The sequence below is a fragment of the Sceloporus undulatus genome, chromosome 3 (assembly GCF_019175285.1).
Source record: "Sceloporus undulatus isolate JIND9_A2432 ecotype Alabama chromosome 3, SceUnd_v1.1, whole genome shotgun sequence".
Classification (NCBI taxonomy): Eukaryota; Metazoa; Chordata; class Lepidosauria; order Squamata; family Phrynosomatidae; genus Sceloporus; species Sceloporus undulatus.
In genome coordinates, this window is record NC_056524.1 from 95802512 (window position 1) to 95822243 (window position 19732).

The 19732-nt window shown below is 38.3% G+C and overlaps 1 protein-coding gene across 2 annotated transcripts in view; it reads left to right on the plus strand.

Annotated features, from left to right (window-relative positions):
- The window catches only part of ZBED1 (zinc finger BED-type containing 1), a 181919-nt gene that overhangs the window by 124590 nt on the left and 37597 nt on the right, over nucleotides 1-19732 (plus strand). For both annotated transcript variants that reach the window (XM_042459475.1, XM_042459474.1), the window contains one exon: nucleotides 7812-8019. In XM_042459475.1, the coding sequence (XP_042315409.1) occupies nucleotides 7812-8019 (208 nt within the window). The remainder of the gene's footprint in view (nucleotides 1-7811; nucleotides 8020-19732) is intronic.

The following is a 19732-nucleotide window of genomic DNA, read 5'->3' on the forward strand; positions in this document are numbered from 1 at the left end:
TTTTCTGCTGGGGTGGTTAGTATCTGGTGAAGTTCTCCATTGGAATATAATTGGATTGTTTGAGGGAGTTGGTTAGATTTTTCCTCACTGTTACTACATTTTAAGTGTTAAAAAAAACAGTGTAACAAGGCAGAAATTACTTCTTAAAAAGTACCAATGATGCATTAATTTTACAATAATGTTTTCAAGTAACGTGAAGTCTTTGCTTAACTCTTCTAAAAGTTCTCAATTTATTTTTTTTCACAGATGCCCCAAAATGCATTGCAGCATCTAGTTGCCTACTTCTGTTATCAAACTGAAAATTTACTTTATATGTCACTGTGTTTTCACAAAAAGTCTTCATTCATAATTTACAGTCTCTTACTTTCCAGAAAACAGAATTGATTGCTGTCAGTCTGTAATGGTTTGAATAAATTTATACCAGATTTATACTAGATTCATTATGATCTTAGCTAGATAGGGTTAGGAATATGTGGCACGATGAAGGTAAAATTACATTGACATCCTGTTGATTAAATTGGAAGAGATTTACCGTATATACTCGACTATAAGTCGACCTCATGTATAAGTCGAGAGCAACTTTTGAGGCTAAAATTATGGATTTTGCTATGACCCATGGATAAGTCGAGGGTAAAACTTAGGGGCATATAGCAAAGGATCTAAAGGATGAAACAAAGCGAAACAATGTCAAAGAACTTAGAAAATTCCAGAAGACATAACTCTTTGTGCTTACTCTTAAGACTGAATGGATGAGAGAGTATAGGGGGTCAGTGCTTCACATGTTATATTCTTGCTTTCCACCAGGAATTTTTTTTCCTTTTAAATAAGAGTTAAGATACAATACTTACATTGACCCATGGATAAGTCGAGTCAATGTTTTCGGATCAATTTTTTGACCTAAATTTCTAGACTTATACATGAGTATATACAGTAAGCATGACTCTTGGTCTCATGTATGAAAGCATGTCAACTAGACTTAATTTTGGGAGGATTGTATCCATGTTTTGTAGCTCACCAGGATAAATGAGGTTCATTACACCATAGTTCAATATGTAGCTTTACCAAATTTTTACTCAAGGATAAATGTTAACTCCAAATCATAAACTGATGATAATGCATTTACAAGTGGTACGTGCAGAGATTAAGAAGCCTTTAAATATGTGTTAACATAACACATAAATATGTGTTAGCTTAATAGCATGTATGGTGATCAATAATATTACAATTAATACTAATGTTAAAGACATTATTTTATTTATTTAAATTATTTTAAACTACTTTTCAAATGCTGAAGCAATTTAAACTGCAGTTTAAACAGCCATTATGAAACGATAAAGCAACAAGATAGACAAGAAAGCTATAGCAAAGTAGGTTTCTAGCTTTTACTTTTGTAAAAACCAAACTAGATCTAAGGTTAATCACTCCTTTTTGCACATGCATATTTTTAAAACAATACAAACAGCACCCATTTCTGTTCTGGGGAGGAAGTTATAATTACAGTGGACCCTTGTTATCCACTAGAGTTTGGTTCCAAGATCCCCCATGAATAACGAAATCTGTGGATGCTCAAGTCCCATTAAATATAGTGACATAGCAAAATGATGTCCCTTATAAAAAAAAATAGAAAATCAAGATTTAATATTTGAAATTTATACTTTTTTTTTAGCATTTTCAAACCATGGATGCTTGAATCTGTGTATAAAAAAATCCGTATATAAGAAGGGCTGACTGTATTCAGATGAAAGCAGGTATAGAGAGGAAATTTAATATTCTTTTCCCGAAGAGATGTGGGAGACAAGATAGAAGGTTCTTCTGCATATCACAGGGCATAGTACAAGTACTTCAGTATTCATGTCTGGGTACATCCCTCCAAAAGGACTAAAACTCCTTTGTATCATGTACTTACTGGGCCATTCCTTAATGTTATTATAATATTTATTTATATTTCATCCCCTCCACACAAAAAATGGGACTCAAAGTGGCTCACTATTTGAAAGAATAATGCAATTAAAAACATACACAAAGTGAGCATTAAAACAGAATTAAACTATTATAGTGTTAATGCAAATCATACAATAAAATAATAAAATGATTAACTAGAAAAGATAATAGTTCTTAAAAACAGTGGTTGAAACATTACAGCACCCCTCACCTACCTCATTCTTTAGTCCATTTTCAATGAGGTTTTAATGTGAGAGCACTTGTCCCAGTTTATTGAAGTTCAGTTCTACAGCATTCAGTATGGCTTCCCCTCTCCTGCCCTGCCTGCTCATTCTGAATAAAGACATATTTAATTCAGAACTAATTCAAGTACATAATTCAGACTTGATAATCTTGCAGAGTGGTAGAATTTAATGTTTAATTATATGGATTGCCACAGAATCTTGATATCAAGCAGATCTGCTTGCATGTACACTAATAGCAGATCAAGAATTGCTAAACAAAATATGCATTGACACATGCTATACAAATTATTCATAACTACTCTTGCTTCTGCTTTACTGTCTCTATTGATGTCTGTTTAATCAAAGGCTTTTGAAACCAAGCTTGCTAAGCTAAATTAGTAAATTGCATATAAATGACAGTCTTATCAAAACAGAAGCTTGTTTTTTTTAATGACACTAATATTATGTATGCTGCCAATCCATGCTCTGAACTCTGTGTGATGAGGTTTCATATACTAGGAAACGTTAGGAATCCCAGGGCAGTGAAATCTCTTGCAAAAACTGTTTGTAAGGGGCTTACTTAACAGAACATTGAAAAACAGAATTTCAGACTGGCTTTTGGCAACAGTAGTTTCACAATTATTGTTAGTATAAAAGTAGAACAGTTTTAGTTGTTCAAGTTCACCCTGTTAGAGCCCTTGAGTAAAGCTGATGGCATGCCTGTACGGTAGAAAATCAATAACATGCAACTTTTAGAGTCTAGTGAATGTTGTGTAGTTAATAATTTAAAAAGGAGAGCATGTTGTTCTTCTAAGGACTTCCCTTATATCTGAAAGTGGGTTTGTTATTCACTTTATTTCCTTCCAATGACAAAAAATTAAAATAGCACTATAAATGATAGTGTGTATATCTTTTGAGAAACAGAAACCGGTTGGAATTGGCAAAACATACATTTCAATGTAGTAATTTTATTTGGAGAAAAAAAGGATTGGCTATTATTTGATACATAAATAATGGAAGCAAATAATGTAGCAAAATCATTATGTAGAAAGGGACAAAGGAAAGAAGCATACAGAGTTTACATGGTATAGATAATGAGCCTTCTCTAATTATTATCCAGAGCCCACATTCCATGACAAATATATGTTGAGATCCATATTCCAGAAGGAAAGAATCATTCAGAAATTCACAGTTTAGGATTTATTTTGTGCAAAATTCACGTGTGGTATTTTTGTACAGAAAACCTCCTTGTTTTGTGTAAGAAACAATATTTTCTACACAGGAAATACTGTTTCCTGTGCCAATAACCCATGTCTGAATTTTGTGTAGACTAAATTCGAAACGGGGGAGATAGTAGTCAGTTCAGGAGTTTGCTTGTAAGGGTCCCAACACTCCAGAAGCATGTGTTTTTTTGTTTTTTTTTAACCATTATTTTAATATTTTCAAATATCCTGTCAATCTCTATCTTAGAGTTAGCAGACAACCACACTAAAGGTAAAGGTAGTCCCTGACATGAATGTCAAGTTGTATCAACTGTAGGAGGTGGTGCTCATCTCTGTTACTAAGCCAAAGAACCAGCATTGTCTGAAGATGACTCTGGTAGTCATGTGCCCAGCATGACTGCACCGAAAGCTGTTACCTTCCCACCAAAGTGGTACCCTTTTATGTACTTGCATTTGTATGCTTTGAACTGCTAATTTGACAGAAGCTGGGATAGTGACCAGAGCTCACCTCATCATACAGTACTCGGTCCTTGAACTGCCAACCTTCCAATATTCCAGTTGTCAGAATTGGCGTCTTAACCACTAAGCCACTGCATCCCACAGACAACCACACTTCTACTCACTAAATTTAATGTGCATCTGTGTTTCCTTATGTATTTTGATAATATGGATTGACCATAAGGGGAAGGGTGCAAGTGGGGGGAGCAAATAAAGACACTGTCCTTCCAAATGAGAATACACCCCCCCCCATGAAATTTCCATCCCCTGGCTACACCACTACTTAAAGGGGGCAATCTGAAGCCTGAGCATTTCACTTCCACTGGCACAATAAAACAGAATATTGCTCTCAGATATGGCATGTCTCCCTTTCATCTTATTCTGACTGAATGTCTCTTATTCTGTGCAAAGGAACTTACATGTAAATATTTGCTATGGTTGATTATTTGGGAGATGGGAGATACTCTGATAGAATTGTTAGACATGCCATGACCATATCTGGTTCAGACACTGTGGCTGGCTTATTATGTACAGAGAATGAGACCATCATCATCTCCTCCTCCTCCTCCTCCTCCTCCTCCTTGACAACAGAAAACTTCTTAGCTGATGTTGAACAGCTGGAAACAAATAATATGAATATGCAGAGCTGAAGTGTACATGCCATAATTAAAATAATACTTGGCATATTATTTATAAGAGAAAGAATTCTCCTAATTCTAAGAAGTGTAGTGTAGTCTGCAATAAAGGAAATGGAAAGAAATAAATCACCAAGAACAGATGGTATCCCAACTGAATTACAGACAGATGCAACTTCAGTGCTAACTTAATTATACCAATAATATGGAAAACAAAGCGGTGGCCAACAGACTGGAAACACTCAATATACAGTGGACCCTTGCCTTATATGGGGGATCCATTCCGCCCGCCCATCCCGCGTAAGTCAAATAACGCATATGCTCGAGCCCCATTGAATATAATGGGGTTCGGGCATGGCGTTGCGTGTATATGCCATTCATTCTATTACAGCTCAGCTTCAGCGTAAGCTGAAAGCCGCGTATAGTGTGCTTGCATATGGTATGGGCGCACTGTACATACCAACTCACAAGCAAGGATATACCAAAAACTGCAACAACTATAGGACAATAACATTAATCTCACACACAAGCAAAATTATGCTCAAAACTCTACAGCATAGGCTCCAACCATACATAGAGAGAGAAATCTCAGAGGTGCAAGCAGGATTCAGAAAAAGAAGGGGCACTAGGGACTACATTGCAAACATACAGGCGGGTTATAGACTGCCATTTCGGACGTCCTCAAGACGTCCGATTTTAAAAAGGGGGCGTCTCTTCTAGACGCCCCTTTCCCTATCACAGACTCAGTCCGTGACAAATGGCAGCGGCCATTCCACACGGCTGCCGCCATGTTTACGTCTTGGATGCATAGCGTCCAGACGGGGCGCGGCGGTTATGATGTCGCGGGTGCGCCATGGGCGCCTCGCGACGTCAGAACGGCGCCGCAAGAAGAAGCTCCATTTTGGAGCTTCTTTTTTGCTCCGCAAGGGAGTCTCACGGTTTGTAACGCCTCCCAATGACTAATGGAACACACCAAAGAAGTTTTAAAAATCAGCATGTGTTTCATAGATTACAGCAAAGCATTTGATTGTACAGCTCATGGAATGCAATGAAAGACATGGGGCTGCCACTATATCTGATATACCAAAGACAAGAGACCACTGTCAGAATAGAATTCAGGGAAACAGAGTGGTTCCCAATAGGCAAAGGGGTCAGGCAAGGCTGCATCCTATCACCCTACTTGTCTAACTTATACGCTGAAAATGTCATTATAAAAGCAGAATTAGAATAAGAAAAAAGAGGAGTTAAGATAGAAGGAAGCAGCATTAACCACCTAAGTTATTTGGACAACACTATATTATTAGCAGAAGACATTCAGGAATTGAAACAGTAAATAAGGAAGTTCAAAGATGAAAGTGTAAAGGCAGGTCTGATGCTGAACATAAAGAAAACAAAAATAATGACCGCAGAAGAAATACACAAATTTAGTCTAGACAACGAGGAAATTGAAATAGTTAAAAGAATTCCCTTTCCGGACATCCCTAACCCTAGTACGTGCCGAGCACGTACAAAATGGCGGCACCCATTCTACATGGGCGCCACCATTTTGACGTAGCGGATGCTTAGTGGACGCATGTCACGGCGTGGAAATCACACCGCTAGTGCACCATTGGCGCCTTGTGGCATCATAACCACGCCGCAAAAAGAACCCGCTTTTTGCGGGTTCTTTTTGCTGCGCCAGGGAACCTCACGGTTTGTCCACTGCGGTTCTCTGGCGCATCAAACACGGGTGCCGACAGAGCGCCCTTTTTGGGCGCTCTGTAAAGCGCCTAGGAATGGGAAGGGCAGCTATAAAAAAACTGGAAAAGATGCTGAAGAACAAAGACATACAATTGAGCACTAAAGTCAGAATAGTTCAGGCCATTGTATTCCCAATAATCATGTATGGATGCAAGAGCTGGACAATGAAGGAATCAGTCAGAAGGAAAACCAACTCATTTGAAATGTGCTGAAGAAGAGTACTTAGGATACTATGGACAGCCGGAAGACAAACAAATGGGTTCTTGAACAGGTCAGACCAGGGCTCTCCTTGGAAGCAAAGATGATCAAGTTGAAAGTCTCTTACTTTGGCCACATAATGAGAAGGCATAGATCACTAGAAAAAATAATAATGCAAGGAAAGGTAGAGGGTAGAAGAAAGAAAAGAAGACCACAAACCAGATGGATAGACTCAGTCAGGGGAGGTTATGAGCAAGGGCTTGCAAGATCTGGGCAAAGCAGTGGAAGACAGGGATTCTTGGAGATGTCTCATCCATAGGGTTGTCATCAGTCGGAACTGACTCGAGGGCAGCTAACAACAACAAAGAGAAAGCTGGTGGACCAGATGCTGAAATTTAATCTTAGCTTTGAAAACTGAAGTTTCAAAATGGTGGCCTATGTCTATCTCACTGTGCCATGTCATGCTGTTCTGTTTCTTAACTTGTCTCTAGTTCTGTTCTTCCATCTCCTTTAAGAAGTGCATTGCTCTGGTACTTTATCTGCATCCTACTATGGAAGACCAGGGGTTTCTTTCACACTACACAGTTATAGAACTATGATTCTACTTGAATTGCCTCAGCAACAACCTATTTAATCCTGGGATTTGTAATATAGGGAGAGGTAATTAAGAGTATCAGCCAGAGAGATCTAGTTTCTTACCAAACTACAAATCCCACAGATGTGTAGGATGCAGCCATGGCAGTTAAAGTAGAATCATAGTCCTACAATTGTGCAGTTTGAAAGGATACCATATCACTTTCTTTTCAAAGGACTTTAGTGTTTCAATCCTAAAAATAAACTTGGCAGGTGATACCCCCTCTTCATTTACAGTTGGCCCTTCATATCTATGGGTTCTTTATCCCACCGATTCAACCATCCAAGGCTCGAAAATATTTTTAAAATATATAAACTCCAAAAAGCAAACCTTGATTTTTCCATTTTGTATGAGGGACACAATTTTGCTATGCCACTATATTTAATGGGACTTCCAGCATCCATTGGTTTTGGTATCTGCCAAAGAAAGCTCTGCCACTCTCTCCTCTTTTATGGCCAAGACCTTGCTTAATGGACATTCACTCTCAGTCTCTCTTCTCTGGTGTATGCAACACTGGTATCTGACTCATTTTCAATATGAGAATAGAAAATTATTTTTATTAATTTATTGCCCACCAGCACTAAATCTGCACTGAGGTAAGAAAATAATTTTAGGCCATGCTCATGAAGTTGGAAATGGCCCATTTACCACAAACAAGCATCTGTATGCCAGCAGCTTCACCTATATTCTTTGCTTCTTTCTTTTCTCTGTTCTTCAGCTGCTGTGATGTTGGTGCCTGAAAGAAAAACAGAGGATGGGTTTGAAGAGCACTTTGCTGTTAACTACAGTGGACACTTCTTGTTGACCAACCTTCTCTTGGAAACACTGAAGCAATCAGGAACCCACAGCCACAATGCTCGAATTATCACTCTCTCATCAGCCACACATTATGTAGGTGAACTACATCTCAATGATCTGCAAAGCAGGTACTCATATATATATAAACATGTATATATTTCTCAATTTATTCTCACTTTCCTGTCTTTTAGGAACAGGGATATGTGTAAGTAAATACTGCAGCCCCTTGCTGCTAGGAGAATGGGGCTTTCCCTTTCAACCTCCTGCCCCCCGCCTCAAAATGTGCTTTAGAAACTTGGGGAAACCTCCAGAGTAAACTTTGGAACAGCATGGAGAGAGTGGTGGTGGTGGTGAGTGAGAAGTCCCACAGTATGAACAGACATCCCACCTGTACCACACTGGGTTCCACTGCCTTTGTCTAATGCTTATTTAGATAATGTTTGCGTTTCACTTTAATTCCAAATTGCACATTGAGAATTGCAGATTGGGAAGCTTCTGAAAAGCTTCATCCCTTTATGAGCTAGCGCTAGCTATTTGAATTTGAGCCCTGTACCAAATAGGCTTTGCTCCTGTCACTAACCAATCCTCTGTCCACCCTCCATCCTTGCACAAAATATAATATTAAGCATTTTAAAGATTGGGTTTGTTTTACTATTTCTTCTTTATGTGCAATACCAAACAATATAATTCTAATGTGAAATCGGAGGCTTTCATGGCTGGCATCCATTGTTTTTTGTAGGTTTTTTGGGTTATGTGGCCATGTTCTAGAAGAGTTTATTCCTGACGTTTTGCCAGCATCTGTGATCACAGATACTGGCAAAACGTCATGAATAAACTCTTCTAGAATATGGCCATATAACCTGAAAAACACACAAAAAACAATATAATTTTAAATTTAAACACCACCTCTTCTGACTTTTTTTTAACCATAAGCCCTTTCCTTTCTCTTTTTTGAATATGTTCATGGTCCATATTTACTTCAGAATGATAAAGACAGAAATAGAACTGATAAAAAATGAATTAAAATTTCAGTTAATGAAATGCTAGGGCTGCAGTATACAGTAAGCAAGTGAAAATATTTTGATAAACCTAATCATTGCTCTGCTTTAATTGGATAGCTACTTTTTTCTTTTATTTATTTATCTATCAATTCATTCCTTCATTATATATTTACCCCACATTTCATGAAGCAGTTGTCTCCCAGTGTGGCTCATATCAATAAAAAGAGACCAGCTCTGCCAACAGACTTAGAAACTAAAAGGGAAAGACACCCAAGGGAAGGGTGATAGAGAGCTAAGTTAGAGGAAATAACTCATCTTGTTGAGGTTAGGATAAGATGGGGAGTCTTTTGCAGGCATTTAATTGCAGTTCAAGTCAGAAGGGCCTTTCCTTGATGGTTCCTTGTTTGAACAGCAATTTTTGGTTCTTGCTGTTTTGGCCAGTAATAGTGGTCATTTAACTTACTTCTCCAGGGCAACGGGTGGCTGAAGGTGAATGTTCTTTCTGACAAGGAGAGTGAAAAAATCTCCTCACAAGTGTTCCATCTCTGCCCTTTGAATGGGCCATATTAATGTCTCACTTAGCTTGATTTTATTCCCAGGAGACTGAATATGCTGCCTCCCCAAGGTTTCTTAATAGGTAGCAGAAGGAACAGTATTTGTACTTTTTAGTCTGGTTTTACTGCAACTTTTATTTTTTTTAAAAAAATTATAAGCAACACTTAAGAGTACATACAGCAACTAACATGCTATGTGTTGGAGAATGAGGGGGAGATAACATTTACAAAAATGTTGCCATTTCAACACATAACATTAAATAAAAAATGAAGTGTAGGTTTTTAATTTATTTAGTTACTTTATTTGCAAATTCATTCAAATTTAATTGGTTAATTTTTAAAACATATATAGAATAACCTAATGCTATTCTTTTAATCAAGTGAGAACTTTAGAAATTAATCTTGAGAAAGAGGAGATGACAACTACTTGAAACATACTAAAGGCAGATGTCTTTTCTCAGCTTTTATTCTTGAGCAAAACTGCTGTTCCAAAGCATGCTATGGACAGTAATTATCTGCTCTGCTTTGAATAATCATTTCTGTAGAAGAGCATGTAATTTGTGCCTCGCCATTCATTTTGGGTGGCAGAGGGGGGGAAAATACTAATTGCATGTTCCCCGAATATTTCCTAGATTTCTTCCTAAATCTGGTGGTTGTTTCAAATACAGCAGTCTCAATGAATCAGTGGGAAGTTGGTACAGTGGATCCTTGTTATACGCTGGGTTTTGGTTCCAAGATCCCCCGTGTATAACAAAATCCGTGTATGCTGAAGTCCCATTAAGTATAATGACATAGCAAAATGGTGTCCCTAATAAAAAATGGAACATCAAGGTAAATTTATACTTTTTTGGAACATTTTCAAACCGTGTATGCTTGAATCCGTGTATAAAAAATCCGTGTATAAGAAGGGCCGACTGTAATCCATCATTTATGTGAGTTCCATTGATTCTGTAGATCTACTCTGGTGTGGACTAATGCTGAATTTAGGCCACTTCGGTGCCTGAGACACTGGCATTGCAATGTTTCCAGATGATAGGAGAGAAAAAGAGAAAGGCCCAGAATCCTCTGGGGAATCACCTCACAGCAACCACCACCATCAAGTAAATTATTGATAAGTAAAGGAGACATATATGGCAGAAGGGAGGCTGCAGATGCAGTTTGGCCAAAAGACTTCTCTTTGCACTCCTTTTGATCTTAGGAGAAGTGCATTAAAATTGTACATAGAAAAACACACAAATCAATGATTTCCTGACTTATTTGAAAAGCAACTTAGTTTTCAGAGTGGTATTTAAAACAAAGCAAGGGGAATTGTTCATCACGGTGACTTATGGAGATAGTGGGTTTGACTTTCTTTTACAAAGTGGATTTCACATATTAATGGATTTTAGCCTCCAGTGATTACAGTTGATGAAGGCCCCCACATCAGCCTGGGAGCCAGGTTAATCCTAATTCCCAAGGTTGCTGCTGTAATTACTTTTAGGAAGGCTAAAGAGTCGGAGACCAATAGAATCTTGTTATTCTGTCAAAGCCACAAACTCCTTCATGTTTGGATTTTCAGCCTACATGTAGTCTAGCACCTCTCCACTGGCTGACAGATTCTCTCATCAGCTGTTTTCTCCAGTTGGCAGGGTTCTCTTCAACATTTGTGCCAGTTGGCAGTCATTCTGGCATGTGATGGATATCACACTTGTTCTATTTAAATATTTCCACCTCTCCCTTTATCCACCTGCCTGCTGCTCAACCTTTCTCATGGAGTTAATTTGTTTGGCCTTTGTTCTGTCTTTCCTGTACCTACCCACTGAGCCATTTTTCTATACAGCCTTTGTTTAACCGTTTCTTCTCATTTCTCAGGCTCTGTGTGTTCCACAATCACACCAGGCAAGTATAGAAATTGGTACCAGTAGCTGAATTTAGCATATCAACAAAGCCAGCTTTTCATTTTCAAAAATAATGTTTTTTAGACCTTAGGGTTGGGAAAAGAGACTTGGAGGCATGTGAAGATAATGCCTTCTCAGAAGCAGGCAGAGAAAGGATATCAAGTCATTAAGGGCAGACAGCAATATACTGTGCTGTTCTTTTGTCATTCTAATAACTAGCAAAAGCCAAATTATTGAATATGAGTAAATATTTGCATTTTTTTCCAATTTATAAAGGTACCAAAGTACTTTTAACATAGAAACTAGAGTGTTTTAGTACAGAATTCAGATTTTTAAAAGTGGTGCATGTACATAGTTTTTGTCTTAAGTTTGCTTCTTAGGACCAAATTGCTGGATAGCTCATATAGGTATTCTTACTTTCTGTCTAAGCGTTTGGGCATGTCTGCACTGAGCTGTAAATCCTTCCCTTTAAAATTTACAACAAAGAATAAAAACATCATCCCACCCAATTCATAATGGCCTGGATTTTTTTTTTAAGAGGAACTGAAGAGAGATAAGATTCCTAGGGGTTTCGGGTTCTAACATAATTTCTGGTGGTTGAATCCATACTGCCTTAAGCACTTTAAGTTCCCACTGAAATCTGTTGAACTTAAGTAATTAATGTCCAATAGGGCCAGGGCATACTAGTGACTAGAAGGATTAACTGTAGAGATGCTAATAAAAAAGTTTGTAATAAAGAACAGTGAAAATATTATCCCAGGTTTATGGATTTCAGCTCTAGCCAGTCAAGGAACTTGATGGTCTTTTCTCGATGTACACTAGACTAGGAACTCTGAGGAAATAGAGGAACAGCAAGTAGATCAGGACAGTCATGAAAGGAGCTGCACAAGCCCCTCACCTACTGGCACTGCAGTGTTTGGTTTTTTTTTGGGGGGGGGGCAAAAAGTAGGTCTGATGTCTCTTTCCCTTTGCAGACAAGAGAGGCTAGCAAACTGGGATGAAGAAAGAGGTTAACAATTCCAATTTCCTAGCTGCTTTCAACTCCTTAAGTCAGACAACCATGTCATTTTAAAATTCCATAAACAATCTAGCTTATGTTCTGTGACTCTTATCTGATTTGTCTTACATTAGTAAAATCACAAAATTATTTTATTATTATATTATTATGATTCAGAATACCCCAAACCTTTCTGAGCATCATAGTATCTTCTTTGGTTGTTTTTAAGGGGATCACAATGAAAAAAGCAGCTTACATGTATTTTAAATAGGGCATACAAATGCTGAACATTAATTCATCCATCTGTTTACAAATATTTATATACTGTGAAGTCGAAGGCTTTCATGGCTGGCATCCACAGTTTTTTGTGGGTTTTTTTTGGGCTATGTGGCCATGTTCTAGAAGCGTTTATTCCTGACATTTCACCAGCATTTGTGGCTGGCATCTTCATGCCCGAAAAAAAACACAAAAAACTATTTATATACTGTTAGCAGTGGACAGCACTAAGATGTTAAAAATGCATGTTACATAAAGTATTTATGTGGTCCTTCAAACAGAGGATAGGTTGGATTGAACAGAAAAGATTTGCATAAATAAATCTTTTTAACATACTTCTAAAACTAAAACTAATTGAAACATGCCAAATTTCTAAGGGACAGGCAATCCACATAATAGGTGGCACCACACTAAATATCCTTCTCTGAAAAACTGCAAGCCTCAGAAGCATGTGGTACTATCAGAAGTGTCTCTCCCCATAGCCTCAAGAACTGAATAAGTCTATAAGCAAGAGGGGAGTCTCTCAGGCAGCCCAGTGATCAGACTTGGGCTTTGTAGTACAATTTTGCATTGTGAATGTTCATTCTTGGTTGCAAGCACATGCTGCTCCCGAGCTTCATGCCATGCATGTCAAAGTTCACTTCTTGATCACTAACATATACTGTATTTTCAATTTTTATCAGAATGGGTTGCATAATATATTTCAGCCCTATCTTTAAAGCTACTTTGAGAAATACCACTATAAAAATATCACTATAAAAATGAAACATGCTAAATTTCTCTAAGAAGCAAAGCTTTTGAGTAATCTTGGAATCTGAGAACAAGCCTTAGTATCTTGCTGTGAATATTCTGTCCTGTTCACCTGTGACACCTGCATAGCCATTTGTTCCTACCTACAAAAAACTGAAATAGCATCTTTGGGTCCATTCACACTACACAGTTATAGTGCTATGATTTCATTTTAATTGTAGTGGCACTATCCTGTGGAATCTTAAGATTTGCAGTTTAGGGATAAATATTTAGAGTTTCCTACCAGACACCTCCTCCAATGCCTCACCAAACTAAAAACCTCATGATTACACGGGATGCAGCCATAGCAATCAAAGTGGAATTAGTGTCATAGGTTTAGTGTGAACATACTTTAAAAAGAGAGAGAAAAAGAGAGAGAGAAGTTTGACTTGGCAAATGTGTTAATGGTATCGCAGCTTTTTTCTCATTATGAGAGGAGGAATAATGTAGTTATAATGGTATAGGTTCATTATAGTTGTGTCTTTTTTCCTGAATGGATTCTTATTAGAATGGATCATCAATTACATAAAGAAGCACACTTCAATTTGCATTTGCAGCCTCTGTACATTTGAAATAATATGTCTCTCTACATGAGAATAACAAAAAAAGGTATTTCCTTAAGATCTTCATTGAACATTCCTTAAAGTGGGAGAGTATATGGGCCTAAAAGATCCCAGCCTAAGGGATTAAATATAACGACCTATCCTTTGTTAATAAACGGTTTCATGGGCATTAAAGTGGAATCAACAGCTCACTGCTTACATACTGCTTGTAAAAGAAAGCATTACATCTGTCCTGATTAATACTGACCCTTAACAACTTCAGTAAAATAATAAGCCATTGTAAGGGTAGTCATTATTGGACTATATATTGATCTATCTCCTGCTTATTTTCCTGTTCTACGTCCTAATGTTCATAGACTACCGCTCTCATAGGTGAAAATACATTTGCACAAATAGCTATAATGATCCCAAATCACATGCAGAATGGATTCAAACCCTAAGTAGTAATTTCATCCTGAACTTACCTTTTTTCCTGAGTATTTATTATATAGTGCTGTCTCTATAGCAGCATGATAGATTAAAAGGCCCTAGGAGGTTTTGCATCAAAAAGATTCTTAAGTAAAGCAGGCATGCTTACACTGTTTGAGTCCCTCCAGTACTTTTTAAAGCTTCAGAAGATTTCCTGGTTTCTTTGGAACTATTTGAGAAGCCATAGATCTTTCAGAATTCACATACTGTATTGTGTATTATAGTTATGTTCATTCTACTGAATTGAATCTCTCCTTTGCCCATTTAAACACTATAGTACCACTGTGGTGACCTTCATATCCTTCAAACAAATAACATTTAAGGTCCATTTATAGACTGTTACGTATCATGTGGTATTGACCCTTCTTCTCAGACAGCTTTGCTTTAGATCATTACATAAAACAATCAAAGATGTCGTGCCTCCTTCCCAAAGGGTTGTATTCTGTATCTCGGTATTTTTTTTCTTTTGAAATATTTTGAAAGAAATACATACCACATTGTTCCAAAACAATTGAAGCCTGGGGCTCAGTCAGTATTTTCTTGATGGAGAGATGTTTTATAGATAAACACACAGAGGGAGAGGGAGCTGTCAGTGTCACAGAATTTCCTCTATTCATTGTTTATGCAACTGCAATGTAGCCTGGTTAATACAGTCTCCAAGAATTCTGCTTTTCTCTTTCCAGTCTGTCAGAACTCAGGGATAGGACTCTCATTTACTAGCTGTAGGCCCTCCTTACTGCAATGTAGAGTAGTAGATGGACATGGGGCTTCATTCTTCAAGGCACTCTGACATTCCATTGTATGTTGCTCATGCAGCTATCTTGGGTGATTATTTGGCTTAACAAATTTGGGATCTTCCAGATGTTATTGAATTACAAATATCAACATTCTTCAGTTAGCTGTGCTGGTTAAGGCCGCTGAGATTTGCAGTACAACTGCATTTCATTGCTGTTTTTCTCCCACCCCTGAATTATAGATTTTGATGGGAAACAGAAATATGTTGGCATGTTAAAGCTGTAGATTTCTAGGCTTTTCCAACCTTCCAGAGCAGGTGCTGCAAAGGGTCTGCAAAGGGTCTGCAGCAAATTGCCTCTTCCCATTTCAGCTCACTAAAGAAGAAACACCAGCTGAACCATAACTTTTGATTCTGGACAGTGGCTTATGTAGAAAACAGTGAATTCAGTAGAACTGGACAGAACTGGAGGGTGGAGGGAAAAGGGTCACTATATCAGGATGAAAGGAGGTTTGGTACATCAATAATAATACAATTGAAAAAGATAGAGGAGATGATACAGTGTGTTGATATGGAGAAGAGTGATGGTGGCTGGTTGTATGGGTGTTGATCTGTGTGCATGCAATGCCACTATAAAAAGGATAAGATAAAGTGACCCAGGTCTAGTTAGTTCTTTCAGATGTACTTTCTGTACCCAAAGACAGAAGAGAAGATAGATGGCTGTCATTTTATAGCCATGGCAAAATAAAGTGATGGATGTTACAAAACACATGGAATGTCTTGTCATCTGTGAAAGCAATTGCCACTTAGTAAATAACAGTCACACTTTGTGACTGAATGGAAGAAGTAGTCTAAGAAGTTTAGGAGCAATCAATTCCATGTGATCAAGCGGGATAATATGGCTGTCTTTTTTACTAATAAATAATAAATCATTTATTTATATCCCGCCTTTCCTTGGAGATCAAGGCGGGTTACATAACGATAAAATATACAAAAGTAAACAGATAAAATACAAGATAAAAACAGTATAATGAAAATACAGATTAAAAAAACATCCAAAAAAACTAGCTGAAGTACAAGTGCAAAAGAAGGAGTCTTTTTTACTAGTTTTACAATGTTGGTTGGAAGACAATGTCTAGACAGACTTAATGAACATTACAGCACTGGCTGCTCACTAGTGATTACAGAAATATTGGTACACTTCACACAGATACACACACAAACATACACAAATACCCGCCAATGGCATTATCCACTACCTTCCTTGGTGGTGTGATTGTATGCTCCTGTGAGACAAGAGGCTATTCTGGCAGCAGCAGTGCTGTTGGTAGGATCTCCCATGTCTGTCAGCCTTTTGCTGAGCAGCCATAATAAATGTGCCACACAGCTACAGAGCAGCTGCAGTGATGTGTATGTTTGGGGAGATATGACACTGGTTTTCTCAGAGACCTCTCGGAGACAATGGCAAGGGCAATAGCAGAAGAAGGCACTTAAAAACCCTTTGACATATTTTCTACCATGAAAATCCTATGATGACACAGTCCAAAATGAAACGAGATGGTACAGAAGATGAAAAACCCAGATTGGATGGCACTCAGCGAGCTATTGGTGCATAGCAGAGGATATGTACCACTAGTATTATGGTTAATGGTGCACCTGGTCAAGCGGAAAGGATGTTCAGCTGTTGATGTGCTCAGAAGTGAAAGTCTATAGAAGTGCAACACATATTATGGGGACATGGAATGTAAGAAACGTGAATCAGGTGAAGCTAGACATAGTAAAATAAGAAGTACAAAGACTAAACATTGAAATATTTGTAGTGAATGAGCTAACATGGATGGGAATGAGATATTTTGAGTCAGGTAATTCCACAGTGTTTTACTCAGGAAATGAAAATCTAAGAAGAAATGGGGTCATGTTAATAGTGAGGAGGGATGTAGCAAAAGCAGACAAAGGATATAATGTAAAGTCTGAATTAATATCATCAATAAGACTTCAGGGAAAAACCTATCAATACAACCAGGTTTATGCTCCAACTATAGAGGCAAAAGAGGAAGAAACTGAACAATTCTGCACTGGAGTCCAGGAAAAAATTATTCACATATGAAAACAAATCTTCCTGTTAAGCACAGGCAATTGGAATGCAAAAGTAGGAAACAGCAGAATCCAAACACATAGGAAAATTGGCCCTAGGATGAAGAAATGGAACAGGAGAGTGACTGACTGAATTTCTTGAATGCACATCTTCCCCCTATAGGGAGCATCTCCATTGGACTGAGGTCAGATAACAAATCCCCCAAGCAATAAATATAGAAAGAATATTAATCTGGATTTATTTGGTGACCAAAAAAAAAAAAAAAGTTTCCTGACACTGAGGAAAACATGCAAAAAAGAATAAAGAAGCCATGAATGAAATCCATTGGGAAGTCTGGCGGGAGGTTACAGCTTTCATCTACCTCTGAGCCAACAGTTCTTCCATCCTGATACTGGTGCTGTCTACATGTGGAAAGACACCTGCATATTGATTACTTCCACATAAGCAAGGTCGTTAGGAGAAAAGAAATATAATCTAATATATGTCAGCGTTTTGTGTATGGCCTTTGGTTAAAAGCCACATTACAGTATGAAGAACACAGTGCTTGTGCTACAGCAGTCAGCCTGTGCCCCTTAAACAGATCAGCATGTTGGAAACTGGAAGGAAGGCAGTGGAGAAGGAAGCAATGGTGGTGTTGGTGGGGATTATTGATGTTTAAAATGTGTAGGCAGTTTGTATTAGCCAGAAAAGCCTGACTTCTGGCAACTGTGAGATTACTTATAGCTATCTGTCTTGAGGCCCATTCAATTAGTGGGCTCAGAAGAATGATTTCAAACAAGTAAGCAGGATAAGAAAGAGGCCTTCAAGAACTTACAAATCCACTTGATCTATTATTTTGACCTTGTGTCAATCAAAGTGTGTCAGTCACCTCTTCAGGTGTGCACATTTGTCAGCATTGATAAGAGATTTGGGACAATCAAGAAAAGAGCACAAAAGGAACAGTAAGTGAAGCAGAGTCTTAGTGGAGTCATATTGTACTTTCTTCCCACATAGTTATGGTACATCACATCCTGTTCTAAATGGAGCTAGAGTGTGCAATATCTGGAGCATGGCATAAGATTCTATAACCAGTGAAATGAAGAGACTCATTATCTTTGAGAATAAGGCAGCCCTGGTGGCGCAGTGGTTAAATGCCTGTACTGCAGCCACGCACTCAAAACCACAAGGTTACGAGTTCAAGACCAGCAAAAGGGCTCAAGCTTGACTCAGGCTTGCATCCTTCCGAGGTCACTAAAATGAGTACCCAGATTATTGCGTGCAAATTAGTTTACAGTTGTAAACCGCTTAGACACTGCTTAGGCGGTATGAAGTGGTATATAAATGAAGCTTGTTTGTTTTTGTTTTTGTTTTGTTTATGCCCTTTAAAGTATAGTCCACCCTGAAACCTAACCATGTTAATGGTTCTTTGATAGTGGGGACCCAAGTCAGCCTGATCCAGAAGAGCAAGGGACAGGCAGTTGCTACTTCCACCATTTATAAAGTCCTGCTAGTGTGCTTTTAGAACAGGATCTAGTGTTTAATTTCTAGAAGACAGATGTGTGACATCAGCCACTGCCATCTGTTCTGGAAGACCTGCTCTCCAATTGTATGCATGACAGGACTGTTTGTGGTTACACAGTGATTTTGGACAAGTGTGCTTAAGGAAGACAGTGATACTTGAATACTCACAGAATCATAGAGTTGGAAGAGAGCAGTCCAACCTCCTGCCATGCAAGAAATCACAATCAAAGCATCCCCGACAGATGGCCATCCAGCCTCTGTTTGAAGACCTCCAAAGAAGAAGACTCCATTACACTTCAAGGGAATGTGTTCCACTGTCAAACAGCTCTTACTGTCAGGAAGTTCCTCCTAATGTTGAGGTGGAATCTCTTTTCCTGCAGTTAGCATCATTGTTCCACATTCTAGTCTCTGGAGCAGCAGAAAACAAACTTGCTCCCTCCTCAATATGACATCCCTTCAAATACTTAAACAGGGCTATTATATCACCTCTTAACCTTCTCTTCTCCAGGCTAAACATTCCCAGCTCCCTAAGTCATTCCTCATAGGGCATGGTTTCCAGACCCTTCACCATTTTAGTTGCCCTCTTTTGAACACACTCCGGTTTCTCCACATCCTTTTTGAATTGTGGTGCTCAGAACTGGACACAATATTCCAGGTGGGGCCTGACCAAAGCAGAATAGAGTGGCACTATTACTTCCCTTGATCTAGACACTATACTTCTATTGATGCAGCCTAAAATCGCATTGGCCTTGTTAGCTGCCGCATTGTACTGTTGACTCTGTTCAACTTGTGGTCTAATTGGACTCCTAGATTCCTTTCACACGTAGTTTCATTCAGCCAGGTTTCTCCCATCCTATATCTGTGCATTTTATTTTTCCACCCTAAATGCAGTACCTTGCATTTATCCGTGTTGAATTTCATTTTGTTAGCTTTGGCCCAGTTTTCTAGTCTGTTCAGGTCACTTTGAATCTTGATCCTGTCCTCTGGG